General features: G+C 45.3%; 1 protein-coding gene across 2 annotated transcripts; it reads right to left on the bottom strand.

Moving 5' to 3' along the window:
* kcnq3 (potassium voltage-gated channel, KQT-like subfamily, member 3) lies at positions 1-25,554 on the bottom strand. 2 transcript variants are annotated; one of them, XM_052087524.1, is made up of 16 exons: positions 24,863-25,554; positions 23,748-24,182; positions 5,891-5,981; positions 5,688-5,814; positions 5,368-5,540; positions 4,962-5,135; positions 4,772-4,882; positions 4,363-4,428; positions 4,189-4,283; positions 4,043-4,069; positions 2,861-3,075; positions 2,600-2,705; positions 2,380-2,511; positions 1,941-2,036; positions 1,748-1,835; positions 1-1,470 (listed from the first exon to the last, which is right to left on the bottom strand). In XM_052087524.1, exons 2-16 carry the CDS (start codon positions 24,044-24,046, stop codon positions 784-786), a joined length of 2,487 nt encoding a protein of 828 aa, XP_051943484.1. In that variant the 5' UTR covers positions 24,047-24,182; positions 24,863-25,554; the 3' UTR covers positions 1-783. The 2 variants fall into 2 exon arrangements, with proteins under 2 accessions (XP_051943484.1, XP_051943483.1); XM_052087523.1 differs by having other exon boundaries at positions 4,363-4,458.
* Positions 25,555-25,853: the final 299 nt, after the last annotated feature.

Here is a 25,853-nt window from a genome sequence, read left to right on the forward strand (position 1 = left end):
CTTTTTTTGAATTAGAAATTCCGATCTTTATAACAAAGTTAAACAAAGGTCTTGTAAAAATGTCAAATGTTCTGCCTGTAATTAAAATCTTTGCTGTGCGCATATCAGGGACCAAGTGATTTTATTCATGATGTATTTCTGAAATGAATCAGCTATCAGAATTTTTGCATGTGGTCAATTTAAAAGTCTCAATTTTTTTTGCATTGCTTAATTTTACAGACATTTAAAATGTTCAGAGAAAATAATTGAATCCAAAATGGATGGAGTGCTGTGGATACTTTCCAAATGCATTGCCTATACTGTACATGTAGTGTACATATGTGTGATGTGTATGAAAGATTTTTTTTTTTCGAATGGCATAGCAGTTGTGAGCGTCATCCAGCACTTCCCGCCCTGCTGCAGGCCGGCGTCTACACTAGTGAGCATGCGTCACATGCAGCGGCGTAAAGCTTCCTTCTCTACAGTCCCACCCGCACTGCCTTGACATCACTGATGACATCACTGAGTACTAGAGTTGCAAAATCTTTTGAGGGGTGGGGGGGGATTTGAGGGAGACTTCTTCATGGGAATGAACAAACCAGGGATTTACAAAACTAAAGGTTCAATCTTAATAGGGAACTTTTGAGCAATTCCCAGAACTTCCCATGGGACTTTTCCAAATGTTCACAAAATGTTCCACCTTTTTGCAACCCTACTGACGACATCACCGGTTTCGTGGTGGCGGACATCCTCGCAGGGTTGGATTAAAGGTTTCGAGTCGGGGATGGACCAAGGTTGGGCAACTCAGGGAGGCGTACTCCACACGGCCTCACCCAGCCCCTCCCCCGTGGAGGAGAGGGGCAGCGGCCCCCCACTGGGTGTGAAGGGGTCCGTGTCTGTGTCTGTCTCGCCTTCCGCCAAATAGACAGGTCTGGGTCTGTGCCGGGTCCGGCTGCCTTCCTCCTTGGCCCCTGTCTGGTCGTCGGCCGCAGAGCCGCCGTCCCCAGCCGCCGCCGCCGCCGCCTCCTCCTCGCCGTCGCGCTCGCCGCCGGAGAAGCTGAAGCCGCTGGGCGAACGCTCCAGCTCCTCGTGGTTCACCGACAGCAGCGACAGCGGCGAGTCGCCCTCGTGACCCCCAGCGTGTCCCCCCGTGGTCCTGCCGCAGCCCCCGGACATGTCCTGCAGGGAGCTGATTGGCAGCACGGTGGGGCGCGCCGTGTACGTGGGCACGGAGGACGGCGGGCGCGGTTGGCCCTGAGAGCGGCCGCTTCCTCCGCCGGCCGGTCCTGCCTCGACGGTGGGCGGCCGGTATGATGTTTGCCGGAAACCCTCGCCGTAGTTCAGAAAGAGTCGACGGGTGTCTCCGTCTGCTGGGGGGTGGCAGGGCTCCAGGGTCATATGGGCGGCGCCCGCTGAGTCCACCTGCAGGTGCTCGCTGTGCTGAATGTGCATGTCCACCAGGAAGTCCAACTTCTTCTCCATGTCCTCTACCTGAAGCAGGTGGAGAAATTCGATAAAAATATTGATCATGAAATCTCTCCAAATACAAAGAGGAGCTTTCCGAGCCAGGATGAGAAATACCAAATGCCGCCCATGAGTCTGTGCTGTCAAGTCAGAGAATTTTTTGGGGGGGAGACTCTTGTCACAGGGCAGAAAATGTTAGTGTAGTACCACATTCTGCCACACAAGATGCTTGGCAGCGCTGAGCTCCACAGAAGGAGATGCAGCGGAATTGATCATTTCTTTATTTGTGGGCGCATTTGCTCACCTGCCTCTCCACACGCACAAATCTTCCCATCATGCTTTGGTCCTCAGCTTCTGCCATGGAGTGGGCTTTGGACAAGAAGGACTCGTGCCTACACACACACACACACACACACACGCGCGCGCGCAAACACAGTTGTTGATCACCTTGGACCTTGTGCTCGTGTTCAGATGCCAAAGTTGAGGTTGGGGCCCACCTGGGCGACTGGCTGTTGGGGTAATTAAAGGGCGGCTTGACAGGTTTCTTCTGTTTGGGGGTCAGGGGGGCTCCAGGTGCCAGAATCATGTCGATTCTGAAAGAAGAGGGTTGCTAAAACTCGTAAAGACTCCGCGTATTGTTTTGCTCTGATGCTTCTGAAATTTGTGAATATTGTCCTTTGTTTCTGTCTTTGTTCATTAATATCATGCAAAAATGTTTTTATTTCGATATTGCTGTATGACGATACAGAAGAAGGAAGGTCAGATATTTGAGAATTGTGATTTACTGTATTCTTTTTTTCTTTTCTTACAACAAACACTTCATATCATTTTTGAAAAAGCTAATACTAAAACTAATAAAAACCAAACTGAAACAAAACCTTTAAAAAAAATAAAGAAAACTAATAAAGACTAACAAATTTCAAAGCCATGGCTCACCTGGTCTGAAGGTACTTGATCCTGCAGAGCATGTCCAGATGTCCGGCCGAGTACTGCTCGATCACGTCCTTGACATCATAAGGCCTCAGCGTCTCCTTGAAGCGCTTCTTGTTGAGCAGGAAGGTCATGATCCTGACGCACGCCCCCAAAAAAAAATTCGGGCACGTCTCACCTTTGTTGGCCGAGAACACACGACGGGCAAGCGGCAGGCTGGGCAAACCTGACGGCCCTGATGGCTAACTTGAGCGTGGGGATCATCTCCTCCAACAGGATGTCGGGTGGGAAACCACGCTCCTCCGTCACCGCCTCTGCAAGTGCCGCTGCATCTGCCGCAACATTTCATTGCGGTTATCAACCGCAACGATGATGACTTCATTTTTGACTTGCTGGCATTCATTCGTAGTCGGTCCGAATGGAATTAGCAACCGTATTAGCCATCATACGGACACGAAAGCCCGCCGGCAGTTTTTTTTCGCCGTACCTTCGGAGCTGTGGCGCAGCGTGGACGACCTCATGCGGAAGGCGGTGCGGAAGCGTTCGCGATTGCTGAACCCGGCAGGCTTGGGCTCCTTGGAGGGACTTTCCTCCAGAGCTTCGGCATTGGCCGCCATCTTCCTATTCGCCGCCACTGCCACCGCCGCCATGGTTGGACGCGCGTTAGGAAGGCGCACGCGCTCCAGCAGCGTCATCTTCTGGCTGATGGACCACACGGTTGTCATGCTTACAAGCGACACTGCTGGGGACCAAGGTTATTATAGTTGAGGTAACTCATGAAATAACTACAATTGGAAAAAAAAAGTGTTAACAAAATAAAATAAAATAAACACAAAAATGATTACATTAAACTACAATTTAATTTATGAAACTAATGAAAACATATCTATAATTACAGTGTACATGTCCATCGTTTTTGTTTTTATCATGATATCATCAATATATTATATATATTATTATTATATAATATATTGAAATATTCTCATTTCTATAATGCTGTACGTTCTAACGGAAGCCTTTGAAGAATTGTAATTATTTAACTTTATCCCACAATACTTACTTGTTTGATATTGCATTTTATACATATATATACATTTATTAAAACTAACACAAAAAAACTAAAACTAAGGAAAATTAACTAAAAAAAAACCCGAAAACAAAGCCATTGTGAAAACACAACTGACAAACCCGCTCTAAAAACTAATGAAAACTAACTGAATGTTAAAAAAAAAAATCTTGAATAAAAAAAACGAATTAAAAATAAAACTATAATTATGCTGGGGACTAGTATGGGGTGGAAATTAATTTCACATTGTGATGTGTTAAGTTCTATGTTTTAATGTGATGAGTTTCATGCTTTACCATCATCAAGTGACAACTTTCACATTTTGACAAATGAATTGAAGTTTCACGTTTTAATGTGGTAAGTTTCACGTTATGATGTATAATTCATTTCACAATTTAACGATTAATATGTTAAAAAATGAACTGGCATTTGGCAAACCAAAACGAAGTGAATTGCTTCCTGTGGGAGCCCCATGAAGATTATGTTTGTCTTTTTTTTTAAGCCAGCGCATTTAAGCATTTAAGCAGCGCCATCGACTGGCGACCAGTCTATTGTTTGTCTGAAAGGACTGTTGTCTTACAACCTGTCATGGATTGTCCCTACCTCGTGATGACATCAAGGTGATCCTTCCTGCGTGGACATCATAAAGACAAAGACAAACGTGTAAAAAAAACAAAAAAAAACTCAATAACACAGTTGACAACTGTGTTATGTGTGTGTGTGTGCGGGCCTGCGTTCACGCAACTCACCTGAAGCACGGGAGCGAGATAATGGTCTCGTAGAACCTCCACGTAGCGATGAGGTCTTCCCTGATTGGATTGGTGGAATAATAGCGCCACGCCGACTGCAATAGACACACGCACACGCGCAGTTGTCCGATCGGCTGGCCGAGAGCAGGCCGACGGGGTCTCCTCTCCTCTCACCTGGATGAGCCCGGCGGCCGGATGGCGTCTCTTCTCAAAGTGTTTCTGTCTGTGCTGCTCCTGGACCTTCAGGGCCAGACCAGAACCCAGGATACCCTGCATCACCAATGTGACATCATCCATGTGATGTCATCAATGTGACGTGATGTCACAGGAATGATCATCATCAGGACGTCATTAACGTCAATGTAACACCATCACTGTGACATCATCGCATGTGTCCTCAATGTAATGATCACATTGTCACTGTGATGTCATCAATGTGACATCATCAACATGACATCATTGCATCATCATCATCGTAAAATAAAAAATTGTGACATCACTAGAGTGATATCATGAACGTGACATCATCAACGGAACAAAATCACATGGACAACATCATGGATCAATAGCCGCAGTTACGTACAGCAGGCAGAGCGAAGAAGGAGACCCCGATCAGCGCAAAGGTTCCGGCTAAAAGTCTCCCCGCCCACGTCTTTGGCGTCTTGTCGCCGTAGCCGATGGTGGTCAGCGTGATCTACGCCAGCACACCGCCAAGCAACTTGTGATATCTGCACGCCGCAGGGGCCGGCTTTACCTTGCGTGGCGTTACGTACCAGCCCCCACCACAGCGCGTCGGCGTACGTGTCGAAATCCTGAGCTTTGGGCGGGGCGGCGGTGTCGTCCTGGTCGGACACGTCCAGCGACACGTCGTCCTTCTCCACCAGGTAGACCAGGAAGGACGCCAGGATCAGCGACAGGAAGCCGATGTACCAGGCGGTGATCAGCTCCTACGTGCCGCGGCGCACGCACAACTCTCGTTTGCATGTGTTGACACGCTCCCATGCGTAATTATATGTGAGGAGTACATGGGAACTATAAAAAGCTCAGTAAAGTACGAGAGGACATTTCAGCAGCAAACATGAGCAAAAAAAAATAAAATTGGGCGGGAAATGTGAGAAAAAGCGCCGGCGTGCCCTGCTGTCATTTGGCTCCAGTCCCCCAGGGGGCGTGGCATCCTACCTTGCTGTGCGCGTAGATGGCCGAGCCCAGCAGCTTCCAGGTTCCTCCTCGCCGGTCCATGCGCAACATGCGCAGGATCTGCAGGAAGCGTAAGCTGCGCAGGGACGTGGCCAGCACGTTGCCTTGGTTACGCACCGCCACCACCGGCACCGACGCCATCAGAACGAAGATGTCTGCACCATCCCATAATGTCACAAACTTTACATCGTGTGGCTGTTTTCGCAGTCTTTCACTCATTTCATCATGTGAGTCCATTGTATAAAAATCCCCATGTAGTGTTTAGGGTGCCAAGAAGGAGCGTGTGGTGGGCGTGTCCTTACCCAGCATGCAAAGCGGCTTGCGGGCAAATTTGAGCCTCCCTCTCCATCCTTTGTAACGACAGCAACATCCTGCAGCCCAAATGCGCAACGCAAACTCCGCGCCGAAGATGAAGATGGCAAACGTCTCCTGGGAAACGGTAAAAACACACCGTCAGGTTTGTGTGCGTGGGGATGTGCACGTGTGTGTGTGTGCGAAAGCTCACCAGAACCACTAGCCAATGAGCTGACGTCTTCTCATGCTCTTTGAAGGTTGTCAACACAGCCAAAATTAAACAGCCAAGGACGATCAGAAATCTGCAAACGCGCATAGGTGACTTCATTAAAAAAACAACAACAACAACAACAAAAACATTCCAGTTGAACAAAGATGTGTAGGGCTAAATTTTGAGCACTAGGGGGCAGCACACGTTCACTTGAAAATGTAACTGCAGGTGGCCGGGCAAACCCTTTTTTTGCTGAATCAGCAGAGTAGATATAACACACTTCACATTTCCAAGGGGAAAAATGCAACACAAGCTATTTAAGTGAATTTGGAATAAGTTAATGAACGAATGAACGTGTTCATTCATTTATTCAACATTCTGGATTTTGTTACATGTTCTGTCAATGGCAGATTTGAAACACTAACAAATATTTAGGCTACAAGTTTTGGTACAGACCAAAGAAGTGAAAATAAAAGGCACTGAAAGTTCAATTTCATGCACGGGGGTTACTGAGACTTTTTCATTTGTCCCGCTATGAATCGAAATGTCCACCAAATTTCATGTCACTTAGTAAAACTCGTGACTGGAGCTTAATTTTGTTGAACTTTCCACATGACGTGACTGAATTCAAAATGGCTGCTTCAAATCAAGATGGCCGACTTTTCAACTGTTCAATTTTTCTTACGATTGACATGTCTACCAAATTTCATGTTACCGGTAATTTTAAAAATATGTAACTTTTCAGGAGACACTACTACACGTGTATTGACGTTGGTGACCAACATGTCCTTGACGCCTCTCAACGTCAAGATCACATGGAAGACAAACGATGCTATTTTCCGTATGCCTTCAAGTACGATCTAGCTATCGATCTATATATCCGCTTGATCCTCACTAGGGTTGCGGGGGGTGCTGGAGCCCATGCCAGCCATCTCCGGGCAGTAGGCGGGGGACACCCTGAACTGGTTGCCAGCCAATCGCAGGGCACACAGAGACGAACAACCATCCGCGCTCACACTCACACCTAGGGACAATTTAGAGTGTTCAATCAGCCTGCCACGCATGTTTTTGGAATGTGGGAGGAAACCGGAGCACCCGGAGAAAACCCACGCCGGCCCGGGGAGAACATGCAAACTCCACACAGGGAGGCCGGAGCTGGAATCGAACCCGGTACCTCTGCACTGTGAAGCCCACGTGCTAACCACTGGACTACCGGGCCGCCTATATCGATAGATCTATATCTATATTTATATACAGTATATATATATACCGGTATATAGGCAACAAAAGTGAGTACACCCCTGAGTGAAAATGTGCCCTTATTGCACCCAATTAGTGATTTTCCTTCCCTCTTGTTAGAGATGTGTTAAATTTGGTGCTCTTGCTCCCACACTCCGTAATCCTCCTCGCTGAATATACAACGGGAAGGTCGTCTGACTTCTGCTGCTTCAGCTGCGAGCGAGTCGCTCACGTTTTCCGAAGGTCGCTCGGCTCACAAAGGAGACGAAAGAAAGTTCTTTGCGCCGCTGCCATTAATCCGCTCCGATCCGCGGAGCCCGCGGGAAGCTTTGGCGCCCACCCCCCCTTCCGGGCCGCACCCCCTGAGGATTCCTAACGAGCAACTTACTTTCGAGATCCAATAAACAGATTGCAAAGGCAGCAGGTCGGGACGTGTCCTTTGTGTGGGAAAGCGCGAGAAAAGGGGAACCTTCACAAACTTGAAAAGTAGATCAAAGCGTCTATGTCAAAGCGTGTTTAAAAAAAAAATCCTTGAAAAATTTTAAGTATGTGCTAAATGTTATTGGTTAAAGTAAAACGAAAAAAGATGTTTCTGGAAACATCATAAAAATGCAATCAACAGTAGCGCTTGGTGACGATGGGGAAAAAATATTTAAATCCCGATTATTTTGCTGGACAATGAATTATGAATAAGCAAGATGATTCATTGATTTTCAAACTTGCAGTGTGGCACCCGCAGATTTACCGACATACAGATTTTTTTAAATACTTTTTTTAGTGAAAAAAACTGGTCTAAGTTGAGGCGCAGGTGGTCTAATTCAACCAAGATTCCATTCTGCGAAATAGTAGCACCACAATCCTGGAACCAACAAAAAAGGGGGCCGTTTGGGCCTTCCGATACACCGGAAATTTCCCACCCCTTCGCAACCCAGCACTCATCTCACAGTAACTTTTCCATGCATCACATTCAAGCGGAGAACTGTGCTGACGTCAATTTTTATCCGGCGCATCTGATCGCTGTCTCTTCTTCTTCTGCTGACAGGTGGAAAGTTGCTGAGAGGAAGATTGGCCCAGCCAGCGGCGGAATTCTAACGGGAGCGCTTTCTGCTTTTGCGGTCCGACTGATGTCAAACAAACGAGCGTGATTAGCGGCGCTAATTGGCTCCATTAGTGCACGTTAGGGAGACGGCAGTTAATCGGGCCTGGCGGAGTATAATGAGTTTCCTCACCAGGTTGTCCCAAAGGTCCCCAGAGAGGGGAGGAGCGGCGGTACGACCAATTGAGAAAACTTTGATTTTTATCATTACGTCGATTATGATGTGGGAAGTTTCACGTGGATTTTAAAGTTAGGCAAGTAATCCGCTGAGTGGATTAATTAGCGTTCATCAGCGCTATAGTACATTTTTTATCCATAATTCTTATTATATATCATTACATGACATTTATTGAGATGATTTTGGAGCTGGCCTGGTCCCTATCCCCTATGAAATGTGGGGGTCCGTTTTGAAATGTAATATCACCATTCGCCAGTAGATGGCAGACATCACTGGTTCGGAAGTGCATGGTCCTGTGTGTCCACCCTGTGGCGCTGATGAAAAATGGTGGCCCCTTCGAACATTTAATTTGCCCATCACTGTTCTGGGACTACTAAGTAGTAATAGAAATATCGGAATATTCAACTGTATTATTCGTCATTTTTTCAAAGAGGATAAAGAATATGTGACAGTGAGTATCATTATATTATCTGTCTGGTTGTTTTTTTTTCTACCATTTGTGTTCAAATATCCATTTCTTAAAGAGCTGCAAAACAACGACAAGTATATGTCAACAGCTAGCATGCCAATGGCATTTTTCATTTTTTGTTAGCAATAAGCTATAAGGGGCCCTTTCAAAGGCAACTTTTTCAAGGCTTGTTTGGTAGAAAGAGCAATAAGATCCCAGGAGGAGAATTAAAACGAAAGCAACACTCGCTGTAAATAATTCATGGTCATTTGCCTTCTGTGTAGATGTAGGAGATGGAAAATGTATCCAAATCGTATTTTTATGACAAAAATCTGACTTAAAAGTCCACAATGCTCATCTTTAACTTAAGGCCATGCTCCCAAGTTACATCAACTCATGCATGTTGTCATGGAGAAGTGTTGTTTTTTTTTTCAGATGAGGACGAGGTGTTCCTATTCTTGTCGCTGACTCAGCATATTTCCAGGTGATGCTGTGGGAGAAGCGACGCTCTGGTGTAACCTCATCTTCAGGAAAGCCGGACTTTAATTACATTCGATTTCCCGCTCGCTTAATTAGCGTAGAGTCAACGGAAAGAAAACGAGCCATAAGAACACCTCTCGGCACATTGGAGAAGTCAGGATGTCACACAATGAATCAAAGAGATGATGAGAAAGAAGCGGAAGAGAAGATAAATGGACCTGAATTGACCGGTGTGAAGCGTGACGTTGATGAAGGTCATCCATCTCACATCGATCAAATTTGCCGCCGATCGTCTATCAAAGTGATGGATGACAGTCAACTGGCCCGCTTCCATCGCCATCTTTTAGCGTGCCAACATGCACACGGGATAATCGGTGTTGTTAGCGCTGGTTAGCTTCCGAGTGCTAACAGATGCCGCGCCGGGGTTACCGTGAGATGAAGCAACACGGCAAGAACCCCGCAACTAAATATAGACATGCGACCAAAACAAAAACAAAAACAAAAAGCAACAAAACAAAAAAGAACAATCATGAGCCAAATGCTCCTTCACCAAGACATGACGATCTGATTTTATGTAGTAGCCCGGGCTGCTACAGAATCTGATTCCATATTTGTGCTTGATGACTCTGACTGTGGCAATGAGTGCAGGAGCCAGTTGGCACGAGCGATTCGTGAGATCGAATTGAAGGAGAATGGAGCAACCACCCGTAAGGAGTGAGTTGGGAATGAGTCTTCAGCCACTTAATGCGATCGAGTTGGTGCGAGCAAGTCGGGAATGGGTTTGGAGTGAGTAAGAAGCGAGCGAGTAACGGAGAGTATCGAGAGTCAATCTGCAGAGAGTTGGTGTGAGCGAGTTAGACGTGAGTCAGATGTAAACGAGTGTCGAGCGAGTAAAGAGCAAGTCAGGGGTGAGCATGCAGAGAATCAGGAGCGAGTTGGGAAGGAATCCGGAGCGAATCAGAATCAGAGCGAGTAGTCACGAGTGTGAATCAGGGTGGCGAGAGTCATGAATCAGTTGGAGCTAGTCAAGAGCGAATCGGTCCCAGCTCGCTCCCAACCTGGTACCGACTTACCGGTACTCCCGCTGACTTGCTCCCTGTGACTCGACTCTGACTGACGACCATCTCAGAGTAGCGAGTCGGGTGGAAGTCTGGATCAAAATGTCGTTTGTGGGAGGGGGAGTCAGTAGTGGATCTGGAACAAGGGCAATGAGGTTAAAGCGGCCCCCCTGATGATCGAAATGAATGAAGATCAAAGCGGGTGTGAATAGGGAGCGAGGAGGTAAGAGGGAAGAGGTACAGAGCCAGTTGCGAGTGACTCATCGGGAGTGAGTCGTCGGGAACGCGTTGGCAGAGAGTCAGGAGCAATTTGGATGCAAGTCGGTGAGAGCGAGTGAGGAGCAAGTCACTTTCACCCGAGTCGGGACTGGCCCGGAACCGACTCGTGTGTGCGAGCTTCGACCTTCGACCTTCGGGCCTTGACCTCGGGAGCGAGGTCAAGGCCCGCTCCCCGTTACTTCTCGTTGCATCCTCCTCCTCGGCGGCTCTTGCTATGCTCGTCACGACTCTGTCTCACCTGACAAAGAGGTTCATTACGGAAGGAACATTTTGTGCGGGCAAGAAAGTGGCGACTCTTGTGGGAAATGACGAGCCTTATTAAAAAAACGAGGAGACTCGCGTCAGTGTAGCGGATACATCGGGCTGACTCGCATACGGGCCGCGTGCGTTTAGTTACCGCCGCGTGCGAATGTGAGGCTGAACACATGTCGGTGATTGATTGGGGACCTAACCGGGATGTCATTTGCCCTTCGACAGACTCACGCAAATAGATGATTGGATGGTGATTCCTCACGTTATCTCCTCTCTCTTTTCACGCCAAGTGTAAATTCCCCTCCCCACTCATTTAAATCCCTCCCCCCCCCTCCCCCGATTAAATACATTGGCTGACACGCATCCCACTTCCATGGCAACAGCCGCTCTCACCACTCTCCCAGGAAGATCCCCCGGTCGCCATGGCGACACCCGCTCGCTTCCCCTTTCGCCTCCCTTGAGGAATCACCAGTCGTGCCTCGTCTGAGCTCGTTTCCATGGTGACGTGCAACGGCGGGCCGCCATTGGATGCCTGCGCCGGTGTGGAGTAAACAAACAAACATGTCTGCCACCACAATGAAGCCGTCTCGTCGCGAGGGCGTTTGAGCAATTTTTGGATTTTTTTTTTTTGCATAGGGTTGACATCTTTGAACTCGTACGATCTTTGTCCTCACGAGTAAGAAAATTCTGCACACGAATGGAAGAATTGAGAAAAATGCTTTGGCCTAATCCTCAAATGCCTTTTCAATTCCAATACAATAGTAGCTGCAAATCCATCCATCCATTTTCTGATCCGCTTTATCCTTATAAGGGTCGCGGGGCGTGCTGTAGCCTATCCCAGCCCGTCTTCGGGAAGTAGGCGGGGGACACCCTGAACCGGTTGCCAGCCAATCGCAGGGCACACATACAACCATTCGCGCTCACACTCACGCCTAGGGAGAATTTAGAGTGGTCCATTATCCTGCCAAGTGGGTTTTTGGAATGGGGGAGGAAACCGGAGTACCCGGAGAAAACCCACACAAAGATGGGGAGAACTCCACACGGGAAAGCCACAGCCGGAATCGAATCCCGCAGCTCTGCACTGTGAGGTCGACGCGCTAACCACTCAACCACTATGTCAACTAGCCATGGAAAAAAAATGCGACCTTTGAAAGCTTTTACTAGTGCGATAAATTGTCTTTTTGTGAGGGTGAAGAGCCTGAAAGTAGAAGGAAACTTTGCGGTACATCTCATGATGATGATGAGGTCATCATGGGAGGAGTAAAAGCTTCTGCTATGCATAAGACACAGAATTAAGCCTTCGTATAATGTATGTTGCATTTGATGTAAATAAGAGCGAGCTGAGCCCCGCCAGCACCTCAACTCAAGATTTATGTCTCAACATTTTATTTCCCAAGAGGAGACGCACGGTGATGATCCATCTTGGTGAAGAGGGCGAAGAGGAGGAAGAAGAAGAAGAAGAGAAAGGAAAGGGAGGATGTAGAGGGGCTATGTTTCTGAATCTTACATTCCACAGACATTGGGGGAAAAAAAGGGGAATGAATCAGGCAAGTTCTGTCAGCTGCACGACGACGAGTCCTGTGATCCATTTCGCCAAATGAACGTTTTTGTCACAGCAGGGGAAGCGAGTTGTGATTTTTCATTCGAGTTCGTTTTTATATCGTTTGGAATTTTTTTTTTTTAATGTTTGTTTTAGTTCATTTTCAAAGCAGCTTTCTTCATTTTTAAGAATTTTTATTTTTGGATTAGTTTTAGTATTAGTTTTAGGGGTGGGGGGGTTTGCATTTGTCGGGTGCACGATTTAAAAAAAAAAAGGTCACCAGGTATTGTGTCATAAAATTAAGCTACGATTGTCAAACGACTGTCTTCGAAACGGACATGAGGCAAAACCGTAAGAAAGCCATTTCACATCAACCCTGAAGCCTCAATCTAAGATATTCATTGACAAAGATGAAAACAAAGGTTAGTTAGTTCACCGAGTTTTTTTTAACTGGAAGCCGTAGTTACTTGTGGTTTTTAGAAAAGTATTTTAATTAAAAAAAATAATTTATTTAGTGAGCAAAAATGTTATTTTCATTTGAGTTTTAGTTATTACATAGACGTTACATAAGAACAAATAAACTAATGCCATGGTGAAAAAAAATCACATGCACACTTTTGCACTTTTCACAATGACGTTTACCCGCTGCAGCAAAGGTCCAAAAGGTTGCCTATGGGGTGTGTGTGTGTGTGTGTGTGTGTCCTCCCGAGTGGGCTAGCATCACAGTCTCTGGAAGCTTTTAAGCTGTCTAAGCAGGAAGCCAAACAAGTTCAGTGACAACGGAAAAAAAAAAACTTTGAATGACCCAGCCAACGTAGGGGCACATACTGTCAAACAATTGATTGGTCGCCATAGTCAGTACGCCAATAGACAAAAAAGTGAGCATGTTGTCAGCCGATGCCAAAGAACATGTCGGACAGGTCACCTGTTGAATTCTCTCGAGGGAAGGAAAAGATGAAGAAGCATGTTGAACCCAGACTGGAACCTGCAACCTGTGAACCGTGAGGCAGAGGTGCCGACCGCTCGTCCGGCGTGCCGTTATTTGACACGTCCTCAACGTCTTTGCGGTAAAAGCTGAAACCGAGGTGAAGGACGGCACAAGTCGTGACAGCCAATCAACCGCTGCCGCCCGAGCCTCATTAACGAGCTGGCCCGCGTTTAATTAGTCAGCTGGCCAAAGGCGGCCGGCCGGGAATGGGACTGACCTCGCTGAGATCAGAGGAGACTTCATTGCCACTTTGCAAGTCAGCGCGTCCAACCCGACAAAGCTAACGAGCGAGAGAACACTCAGATGTCACCTGAGTGGCTCACCAACTTCCGGGAGTGACATCGCACTTCTTTAAGTCACATACACGCCAACTACAAACTCGAACAAACATGTCACCCTCCACACATGATGATGATGAAGATGATGATGGTGATATACAGCGGTGGTTGTTTCAAAGTGCTCTCTAAGTACAGTCGAGTTGGGTTGAGAGTTGAGATGATGATGATGATGACAGTCATGAACATTATAATGATTATTTGATGATGAAGATGGTGATCAGTGAGAACACTGCAGAACATTAAGATGAAGATGTGATGATGATGATGATGATGATGATGTTCATGGTCATAAGATGACGAGGATCGTAAAGATGGTAAATTTGATAAAGACGATGATGAGGCCTATAAGACGATGATGATGATGTCGATGTCGCGACTGCTGCTGGTGAGGATAAAGAAGATGATCACGATGATGATGAAGATGAAGTTTCAACGATGAAGTGGAGCGTTGATGAAGTTGATGATGAGGCCGATGAAGATGAAGGCGATGACGAAGCTGATAAAAATGAGGGTGATGATGTCACAGCCATGAAGTTAGGCTGCTGATGAAGGTGATGCTGATGACGATGATGATGAATCGAGTTGAGGAACATGATGATGGCTTTTATGATGCTGTTGAAGATGATGACGTTGACGATGCTGATAAGGGTGAAGATGGTGAAGATGCTGCTGCTTCCACATTTTTGGTTAGTGGGCATTTTTAGAAGTGGTTGCCTGGCAACTGAGACTCTTTGGTGTACACCACTGTGTCATCTTGCCTGCTGTACACACACACACACATACACACACAATATGGCTGACATGTTAAATTGATGTTAGCGTGTTCCATGTATGAGCTTGTCACATGTGCTGGTGTCACATGACAAGGCAATCTGTGACACGGCGCAATGCGTGCGTGTGCACAGGATTCAACGCAATAAGAGGAGATCCAAAGGGGGAGCAGATGCTCCCCACCCGCTCGGCACGCACCCGCTAGCCCGTCCTGGGCGGTTACCATGGCAATGATTCCGGTGGTTGCTGTGGCGACGATGTGCTACAGATGCCAGCGGGGAGCGCATCAGGTGCAAAGTGGCCGTCACAGCGAAAAGGAAGCGGGGAAGCGCGTCTGGCGGAAAAGATAACGCGGAAAAGCCACACGCTAACGACGCAACACAAGTGCGAGTGCAACGCGCGCGTCAACCTACGGAAAGCTTTTCCTTTTTAGTTGAACGAAACTTCCTTCAACTTCCAGGATTAAGGGATGGCGCTACACAGGGGTGATCAGAGCACCGTCAGAAATCTGCGTAACCCTCTGACACAACGTTCTTTTTTTTTTCATGGCCAATTTGCACCTCAATGTGAGTCACCACGTCGTGCTCAGCCCTAGATGAGACATTTTGACGGTTTCACAGTCATAACAGCCCTCGAGGAAAGCACAAACTCCAATATGGCCCGTGACAAAAAAAATGACTTTCCACACAATGAATCGAAAGTGCAAACTCCGCATGCAAACCGTGAGGCGGATGTGCTAAACCCATAAAGTAAATCAACCGACAACTGGCATGATATAAAAACTGACGAGCTCCCGTTTCGCACGCGACGTTGCGCGTTGTGTATTTTGTTGTGGTTGGACGACGGCGCTGCGTGTTCTCCAGATGTAATTATCCCCTCAAAAGGCAGGATGGCACAAAGCGCGCCATCCATCATTCAGGCGGCTAGCTCTCCTGCACGGCTCATGTCCTTACGCCATTCCAATTCATCACAAACGGATTGGAAATATATATTTATATATATACAGTTTTTTTTTTCTCGTCTGAACTCATTCGGGTGTCGTTTGTCTTTTTTAGGGGACATTAAATGGAAAATGGAAGGTTAAGGGTAGCAAAGAATTGGAAACGTTGCCGTCATGACTTTTCTTGTCTTAGTACTCAGAATCGACGTTTCTAAGAAATCTCATGTTGTGAAGTCAAACAAGCTTCGGGGGATGAGTTTCATTACAAAATTCAAAGGATGTCTGGAAATGATGAAAATGAGCTCCAAGTCTCCGCTTTTTATTTAGGTAGCCATCTTCCTTTTTCTTTTTAGGCAGGGGTTCTTGAGACTTTTTTTACGTGGTTCATAATGGACAAATTTCTGCCAAATTTCATGACGTGAAGTCAAACTGGCGTCAGGGGCTGAATTTTCACAAAACTCAAAAGAACCGGTGAAAAAGACCAAAAATAAGCCGAAAATGGCCGCCTTGAACCAAAATGGTCGTCTTCCTGGATTTTTTTCACGAATGGCTTGTTGAGACTTTTTGGTGGTTCTACTCATAATAGACATGCCAACCAAATTTCATTTTGCAAAGTCAAATTGCCTTCTGAGGCAATTAAAAAAAAAAATAGCCAGCGGGTGTGAACTTTGTTCCAAGTTCAAATTCCTCAGGAACACGACTGTAAAATTCGGTGAGTTTTTCTTAGACTGTGAAAGCTCTTTCAATTTAGGAATAATAACGATGACAAACGAGAGGGCTTGGCAAAGAAAGATTCCAATTGGAGCGTCACAATTTATCTTTAATTGTTCGTTTTAACAGGAAGTTAAAGTGAAAGTGACATCATCACAGTCACTGAGGCACAGAAAAAAAAGTGCTTGTCCCGTCAAAAACGGGGACATTGGTGCCTTTGCAAATAAATCCAACTTGTAGTGTCAGCATTCCCTGATACCTCCCCCATGCTGCCCGCCCCCCCCCCCCCCCCCCAACCGCCACAACTGTGTCCTCTGTCGCCCTTCAGACCCCCCCTGCAGCCCAGACGTCGATTTGGCGTTAAAAAACTAAACAAGTGCGTTAAATATCATCCACGGTGACTTTGGCCTCTCACAGGAAGCAAAATTTCTTCTCTGCTGTGCCCCCCACCGGGTTGCAGACATTACAGGAAGCCCTCGTTGGGCAACGACCATATTTGGGAATCCAAGAAAACATTCACAACGGAAAAGTGACTTTTCAATGTACATGAGACGTTAATTCGGGCTATCGCTGGCGCGTGCAGCCTTTCTGCACCAAGCTACTAAAGTATCGTTGCCAAATGCTAAAAAGTTGATTTTTCTAATATCCAAAATGCTGTCTACAAATGTTTCTGGATCTAGAGTGAAACAATCGAGTAAGTCAACTTTTGTGATCGACATCGCTCCCTTGTGCCCTTCTTACCCCACAGTGATGTCACAGTGGAGCCAATTAACATAAGCACCCCCTTAAATGAACATGACGCTAAAATATTTCACGTAAAATGATTTGAGATCAAATGAGTTTGATACAAAATCATTTGAAGATCATGTGAAATTTGAAATCAAATCATTCGGATTTGACATTGAATGATTTGATAGATTTGAATCTCTTAGGGGAGCTTGATTGATTACGCCATGAAGTTTTTGGTGGGGCGAGGACTGTCGCCTCTCAACTAAGTAAGTAGAAAGCAATCCATCCGCCTCCTCTGACAGCCAATCAGAGATTCGCCTGTGTCCAGAAAGCAGGAAGTGTTCCGCGAGGGCAGGAAGAGGAGGCGAGGCTCCATTAGGAAGGGTTTTTTTTTTCTTCTTTTTTTTAGGGGGTGGGGGGCTGAGGTTCGGGGATGAATAAATGATGAGTATCGTTCACGCGGGAGTGCACAGTCAGCGGCCGGCAACTTCACCGGGGTGGGGAGCCAGGAAATTCGATGCCGCTCACGCTCGCTGAGGACCTTTGAGAAGACGCAAGCGGCCCATTCCTCTACCGCTTCACACGTCTTTTTTCAATATGATTATGAGCAGTGTTTTTATTCATACATAAAAAAAACAATAATCGGCACAGAAATCCGAAGGCATGTCCACTGCTGCCAATAATGACGGCATGCCCATCGTTTTCAAATCATCTTTGAGATGAATTTGTTTGGTTTTTTTAATTTTATGATTCAGTTGATAGCTTCACTTAATGAAAATGAATCTTTCATTGTAATCCATGTTTAGAAATTAATATTGCAGGATGTCGTAAAAAATAGGCTGACATAAAAATAAAATTCCCCCCAAAAATAAATATATCAAAGAAAGTAAATTATTGGAGAGTCGACATAAAAAACTTTCATACATAAAATAAAGTCGACATGAAAAGATTTTATGGAAAATGATTGTTCTGTATGTAAAAAGTTGACTTTTTAAAACATTTTGCACACAAAAATGATCGGTTCCTGAAAAAAACAAAAACTAATACTAAAACAAATGAAAACTAAACCCCCAAAAAAGCATTAAAATCAATTAAGAAGCTACAAGCCTACTTTTAAAATAAATTAAAGTGAATCTACAAAATTCCAAACCAAATATGAGACATCTCTCATGAAACCCCCAAAATGAATGAAAGGCTGGCGAGTTAATGTCAGCTGCCCTGGGGGGGGGGGTCTTTTACAAAGAGCAGATATCCTTTCTGAAGCCAGTAAGATCATCCTCCTTAGAGTCCTACCGAAGCCCGACGCTACCCCCCGCCCCCACCCCTGCTCTGCCCTCATGGCCCAAGCCTCACCCATTGATCGCCCTCTGTGTGTGTGCACGCATGTGAGTATCAAATATTCTTGCATTGATGGTAGTGATTAAGTACACGTTACATGTACATGTATATGATCCCTCATCACTCCATAAAAACATCCTTCTACTACTACGACAGCAGCACTACTATTACTGCTACTTATATTGTTACTGTTCACTCGGGGGCGGGGGGTATTTTCAATATATGGGGTGCGAAGCGATTCAAGGGTAGTTCGATTGGAAAGTGAACCGCATCTTTTGAAATAAAAAAAATATATTTTCAGGCTCTAATCTTTTTTTTTTGTGACATCCCGAGAACTGACAAAATTATTTAGGTTCAAAAGTTTGGAAGTCAAATTTGGCGCAAAAAGATTGGATGTGAAACGATTTATCGTAAAACGATTTAATGTAAAATGAGTTGATATACAGTTTGAGATCAAAATGATTTGATGTAAAATAATTATAATTATTCCCCCCCGCAAAAAAATAATAGATAAGATTTTTATGCGACAAAAAATTATTTAGAGTAAAAAGAATTTGACGATAAAAGAGTTGCTCCAAAAATAATTTGATGCAAAAAGATTTGACGGATGACGATAACATGATAAACTGTCCACTGGAATAATCGCTGTCCCTGAAAGTGTCACGTAGCAAGGTGGTGGGGGACCCCAAAAAGCAGGCAGGAGGGAGGAGCGCGGTGTATTTGAAGAATTGTATTTAAAACAAAGAAAAACTAAATCCAAAACACACAAAGTCCAAAGTATCAAACAAAAACCATGACTAAATCTAAAACATAACAATGAACTAAACATGACAGAAAACAAGAGCAAACAGCAAGACACATGACAGTAGCGAGAAACAACAATGACCCGACACTGAGTGTTCGGACAGGAGTCCTTATTATTTATTACAACTAATTACCAAATGACCAATAGGTGTGCAGCTGCCGGGGGAGCCCTACAGTGCCACCTGTTGGTCCCATGACAGAAAGGGTTAATTTTATTTGCAACGTGATGACTTGGCTTGAAAAAGAGTTTGCCGTAAAATGAGGTCATGCACAATCATTCGGTGCAAAAACATATCATGCTCATTTAAAATAAAATAATTTCATGTGTGGCAAGTTGACATAAAATTCGACAATTAAAAAAAACTTGACATAAAATGACGTTTTTAAACGTTTTTTTTAATTTCATTTTATTGTTTTAAATATATTTTTTGTTTAAAAAAATGTCTCAGATTTGGTTTGGAATTTTATAGATTCACTTTAATTTATTTTAAAAGTAGGCTTGTAGCTTCATAATTGATTTTTTAATGTTTTTTTTTAGTTTTCATTTGTTTTAGTATTAGTTTTATATATATATATTTTTTTTAAACTTACTAATTTAATTTGATGTACAATAATTTCACAAATAAGGATTTGGCATACAACGATTTGATGTTAAAATGACAACAACAAAAAATAACAATAACGATGTAAGCCGAGTTCACAAAATATTAAAATGAATGAATGCCTGAAGAGATTTTCCATAAAAGAGTTTGACGTCAATTGGGTGTCAAAGCACTGCATCCTCGGATGAGTAATACTAATTAAGTATGTCCTCTTAATAGCAATACTGTACAAATAAAGTATGTCTTGAGCCGAGTAGTAATAACCCTAAAGTACGTCTTCTGGCAAGTAACCCTCATTACAAACAAGAATCGTGTTCTGCACACACGTTAATGAGCTTAGCGCGGTGCTGATTTACGCATGCTGGGACGTTTGCGCGGGAATGTTAGCGTGGGATGTCGCAGCAGAGGTCCTCGATCACGTTAAAAGCGTACTCATGATTCACCTTTAACGAGACTCTCGAGTCACCGTCTTTTGACTCGAATTCGCCCTAATCCATCATTTCGCGTCGCCGTCGCGGCCGCCCGGCGAGGGAAGGCATCGCCGTTGGCCTCCTGCGGCAGCCCGTCCACCGCACCAAAATAAACTTGTACATCACAATTCAATTAGTACTTTCAGGAAGCCCCTCCCCTCGCATAGTTATTGACATGTTTATTAGCTGGTTGATTTAGAGTCGTCAGTTTAAAGCGCACAAGACTGTTGATTGAAAGAGTCGAGTGACTCATTTGTTTCCGAGAGGGTCCAGTTAGTCAATTTAAAAGAATCACTCGACTCTTTAAAGTGAGAGACATGACCCAGTCGATTGGAAGCGAGCAGTTTCGAGTGTCGTACATCAATGAGCGTGCTTATTAGCATCTCTTGGCATCAAATTAGCAAACATTAGCGAGTTCAACCTTATGGCTAGGTGTTTATTTGCTTATTTCTCATCATCGTCAAAGTTCATTAGAAGTGTCAAGCAGTCAACGCTGATGCCACATGTTAAATAGCAAGTGTTCTTGCGCGCTGGTATTACAAAAGTTAATTTGTCGTTGTTATTGTGCTAATCATCTCTCCAGCTTTCTAATTCCTACCACATTAGCACACAAGTCGCTAATGTGGCAGCTGACCTTCCCAAGACACTTCCTGTTCGCACGTAAGTGCCTTTCAACCGCCGCTGGCATCCTGCACGTCACCGCTTCGAAGACAAGTCCCGATGGGAACATGAGAAAAAATATAGATATAAATCGAATGCGTAAAAACCAGCTAATCGCCTCCATCGATCCGGAAGTGTCAAACGTGACAGCCAGATAGCAGCTGGTCATTTCATTTCTGTACGTTTGATTAGCCGACGCTAACGACTGTCAGGTTATGCAAAGTGACCGCGACCGCAGAGTGACCGCGAAGAATGCTCTTAAACACTCGCGGCACTTCCTGATACCCTCGCATTGATCAGGGAGTCTTAAATACACGTGATGGGCGCACGCTCAAAAAAAAGTGGTCATGTTGGTCAAGCGCAGGTTCAAGTAAGTGGCCCCGGCAATCCCGAAAGGCGTCCGTTTTGGCCACAAAGCTCTTTTGAGTGCACAAAAATGTGTTTGAAGCAGGATGAAAAACTTCTGGAGGGCAAGAAAGATCAAGGCCTGGCGTCAGCTGATTTCTTTCCACTCAAGAGCGATTGAACGCCAGCCAGCAGGCGGGCCATTGGCTCATACCAATGAACCCGCCCATCCGACTTGTCAATCAGCCGCATTGACTAATCTAATGTAATATACTAATGTAACTCTTTAAACAAAAAAAAAAATCAGAGAACATTTATAATCAACTAAATTCAAGCAACCACTCATTAGAATTTCACTTTGGCCGGTCGGGCCATGAAACATCCTGATGGTGTGAGGTCATCGTCTGATGTCATTTTTGCGCCATGTAAGAAGTTTGTAATGAGATGCAGGAACCAATCATAATCGAGGCACGGAACAAAATGGACAAGCGTCATCGTGGCAACTACCGGAAAGCGTCTGTCGTGTTGGTCGTTGAAATGTTCGCCGATTGGCAACGCATGCGCCTTTCACGCGCATTTTGCAGCAAATTTTCCTGACGCGCCGTACGAACCGTAAAGATGCAATCGGTAATGTTGATGCTCGGTGACTGTCAGCTGTTGCGGCGCCGCTCTGATGATGATGACGATGTCAGACATTGGCTGACAAAAGATAGCGACAGCTAAACATATGGGGCGGCCATATTGGAAGGCTCGGAAGCCAGACGCGTGCTGACGGCTGACTCATTGAGTGTCACCGTGGCGGCATTCCTCGCTCGCCTTTGACATTGTGCCCGTTTGAGGGCGACAATTACTTTCGACGCGGCACGGTGGGACGAAAGAGCGGCGGGTTGTTCAACTTGACACGAAAGCTCCATTCACACAGAGACAAAAATCTTTTCGGTGGCTTAGATCACAGGGGTGTCAAAATCATTTTTGTCGCGGGCCACTTTGGAGTTACGTCTTCCCTCGGGGGGGGCCGTGATGACAAAAAAAAAAAAAAATAAACGTTTAATCATCACATTGTATTATTACTTGTACACAAAAGAAAAAACTGATGGCTTACTAGATTTGAAATGAGTCAACTATTTGTTGTTTGTTCAATTTTTGTTCGAGTGAGTGTCAACAGCGTGGCAAAATTATTACAAAATCTCAACATTATGTATTACACATGACAATTTGGCATTTCGGGACAGATTTTACCAAGCATCATGGAAGTCAGCACCCACGATTTGCTTTAGCGGACCACATAAAATGACATGACGGACCGAATCTGGCCCCCGGGCCTTGAGTTTGACACCAGTGGATTAGACGGTCCCAAAGCTGTCCAACAGCTGAGTTGGTTCATTACTGCATCCCAGAACAAAATCTCTTTCATGCAAAACACAAGCACGGTAAAATAAAGAGCAAAACGCCACCTGCAGTATGAAAAATGGCCTCTCGTTCCGGTCAATCACATTTCAGTCACCACCTTATGTTCCGTCAAGACAAAAAAAATAAATAAACCACCGGCCAAAAAAAATAAGAGTAAAATAAAAATAATTTTAAATATATGCATATCTGGATAAATAGTATCGAGTTGATGCAGAGTAAAACGGTGTTCTCTGATGAGTGATGTGATAGCACTTGTTCAATGCAACAGATAGGGCCAAGGTGGTGCGCAACACCACAGAGCCTGAGATTGCCGATGTCACCGAGGACTAGCACGCAATACTTTGCTGCTGAATAAAGTAAAAAAAATAAAAATTAAAAAATTAAAAAAAACACCTCAACTTCCGGTCAAGTTAAGTAACATGTACTAACTTTCCAAAGGAATTGTTGTTTATTTATTTATTTCAAGTTTGACATCTCATCAAATCTCTAATTTTTTTTTCTCAATTTGCTCACATGAAATAAACACGTTCTGGCAAATGGAGGCACTTCAAGTTTTATGTTAGTCTAAAAAGCAATGTTAACTCATTTTTTATTTGTCGTAAGTTGATCTAAATTTCTTTATTTTGCTCTTAATAATATTTTATATCCCTTTTGAAGAAAAATGACACTTTTTTTCATCATAGCGGGAAGTTGGCAGGGTCGCGACTATAAATTTTTGGGCGGTGGGATCTGTCGCTCATTTTTTTTTCTACCCACTGCACAACCTTATTTGCATTTTTTTCTTTCACAGATTTTTTGTTTGTTTGTTTTTTTACCATTGCAATGATAACAAGTGGCAAGGACGAGCACATTTTCACAATTTGCGCTTGTGCCTGGCTCCTGAGCCCCCCCACCCCGCAGACAGTGGAGGTCCTGCGAGAGAAAACCGGGCCTGTTGCACCGAGTTTCAAACACAGCAAATCTTAAACAAACCTCTAAAGAGCATGACACAAACACCCAAAGTAGCTGTCAATCATCATCACATGACAGGAGGCCAAGAAATAAAGAGTGACATGGAAGCGTGACGGGCAAGTTGTGTTCAAACGTGACCCAAAGACTAAGCAAACTAGAGTCCCCCCCCTCCCAAAAAAAGGTGTGAGAATTATTTTTAGGACAGGTGAGGTTATGATCGCATTACTCACACGAAGGCGTGGTAGAGGAGCGCCCATCCTCGGGGTCTCTCCAGCGCATCGTAGATCAGGTTTTGAATCCTCCTCTTGCGGGCGTTATTCCTCTTGGCGGGCCGGCTGTAGTTCAGGGGGGTCTTGGCCAGGAGCCCGATGGCCGTGCCTTGCGACCCCCGCTTGTAGTCCGCCACCACCGCCGTCGCCACCGCCAACAGAGCGCCATCCTTGTCCACCCCCACTCCACCCTGCTGGTCCGGGGGATCCTTCTTGTGGTCCTCTGAGCCACTCGCTGCGCTCCTGGACCGCAGTCCCATGGTCAGTGCTGCTTGCCCGGGTCGGGCCGCATGCCATGGTCCGATCCGGTCCGGGTGCCCCCGCCCCGCCCCGTGCCCTCAGCCTGGGGTCATTTAGGGATGCCGGGGGAGGAGGCGGCGTCGGCGGGAGGCGAGGCTGTTACGAAGGGATGCACCAGACATAACACGAGACAAAAGTGGCATCAAGTCACAGAGGAGGAGCGTTGCCGTCAATCAAATCCTTCAATTCTTTGATTTCGCCTTAGGAGCACTCTGTTCCTATTATTTTTCTATTGTAATCATTTGCTCTGGAGGGGCGTGAAAGGCATTTGGTAAAACAAAATGGACAGTGGAGTCCCGCTATTTGTAGGTGACCAGTCTATGAATAATAAAAATCTGCATGTTAATAATGACAATTAGAATCACATTGAAAATTACAACAGGCAATGTCAATTATAAAACATAATTTATTTATTTTTCCTTGAATTCCCCCGCCCCCCCCCCCAAAAAAAAATCTTGAGCTCGTGGGGACATGCTTCAAATAAGCATTTTCCACAAAAAAAGCAGTTGTTGGAGAAAAAAAAAAAGAAAATACGGGAATCGACGATTGCCAAACCGCGAATATGCGAGGGTCCGCTGTCATATTTGTAGTAGAATTCACGAGACGAAAGCAACACCTCAAAACGCACGGCACACAAAAGACCTGGAAGCGCGCGTGCACGCATGCGTGGTCGCTAACGCACGCGCACCAAATGATTACAAACATTTTTGTTGTTGTCATTTGGGGAGGGGGGGGGGGCAGGGGAGAAAAGAGAAATAAAAAGAAAGCAAGCTCACCGGCGTGCATGGCTCGGGTCTCCCTGGCTTCCTGCCTCCATGGAGCCCGCGCACGAAGGAAGGAAGGAAGCGCCGCAGCGATGACCGATCGCCAACAACAAAATGAACAAGAACCGGAGGAAGAGGAGCAGGGTGGAGACGTAGGCTGGAGAGTAGGACGAGGACAAGGGAGAAAGGAGTGAGGAAAGAAGGAAGGAAGGAAAGAAGAGGAAGGAAGGAGGTCGATACTGGAAGTGAAGCAGAAAACAAGAGACGAGCAGCAGCCGCGGCGTGGACGCGGCGGGAGCGTGCACGCGGCAACACGGTGGGGGAGCGTGCGCGCGCGGGAGCAAAACGAGCAGGTACACCTTGTTCACCGAGGGGGGCGAACCCGCGCGCGAGCACGCGCCTGGCCCGAAGGAAAACACAGCACAGGTGGGCAAAAGAAAAATGTCTGGACATCCATCACTCGTCAATCACGTCAGCTCATTATTGAGTGATTGATTGTTGAATTGATTGGCAGTCAATTGGGTGGGGTGGGGGAGGGGGGTTTAAGTAAATACGGAGCTGGATTTATACACGTGCGCAGCATACTGTACGTAAACGCAACACGCATTCACGTGCACTTGTACAGAACACACACATTGATGCAGCTCAAACAAGTGCACACAACACACGCGTACAACAAAATTTGACAATTATTTGTGGTTAAAAAAAAAAGTTATGGGAAATATTTTTAGTGTGGAAATGGGAAAATTTTAGCAATAAAAACTTAAATAAATAAAAATAAATAAAAAATAAAAACCGAAAATGTTCCGAAAAAGTCGAAACGTTTCTTTGTGGAATGGTTTGAATCGGTCCAAAAAACGTGGAAGGTTGATGTTGATTAAATAATAATAATAATAAACTTTTCATTGTTGAATTTTACTAGCGATTTTTCACATTCCTAAAATTCGCAAGATGTACTGAACTTTCTGAAGGCTTTGAAGCGGGAATGAGAAGGATAAGCAAT

The sequence above is a fragment of the Hippocampus zosterae genome, chromosome 15 (assembly GCF_025434085.1).
Source record: "Hippocampus zosterae strain Florida chromosome 15, ASM2543408v3, whole genome shotgun sequence".
NCBI classification, from domain to species: domain Eukaryota; kingdom Metazoa; phylum Chordata; class Actinopteri; order Syngnathiformes; family Syngnathidae; genus Hippocampus; species Hippocampus zosterae.

Bases quoted from the DNA above. Each gene is read 5' to 3' on its own strand.
- kcnq3 (XM_052087523.1), bottom strand. From the start codon at position 24,046: ATGGGACTGCGGTCCAGGAGCGCAGCGAGTGGCTCAGAGGACCACAAG. The intron at 5,982-23,747 runs GTGAGTAATGCG...GCGCGTTTGCAG, and splicing joins CTCCTCTACCACGCCTTCGT to ATTTCTGATCGTCCTTGGCT. The intron at 4,284-4,362 runs GTGAGAGGAGAG...TGTCTATTGCAG, and splicing joins CGGCCGCCGGGCTCATCCAG to TCGGCGTGGCGCTATTATTC.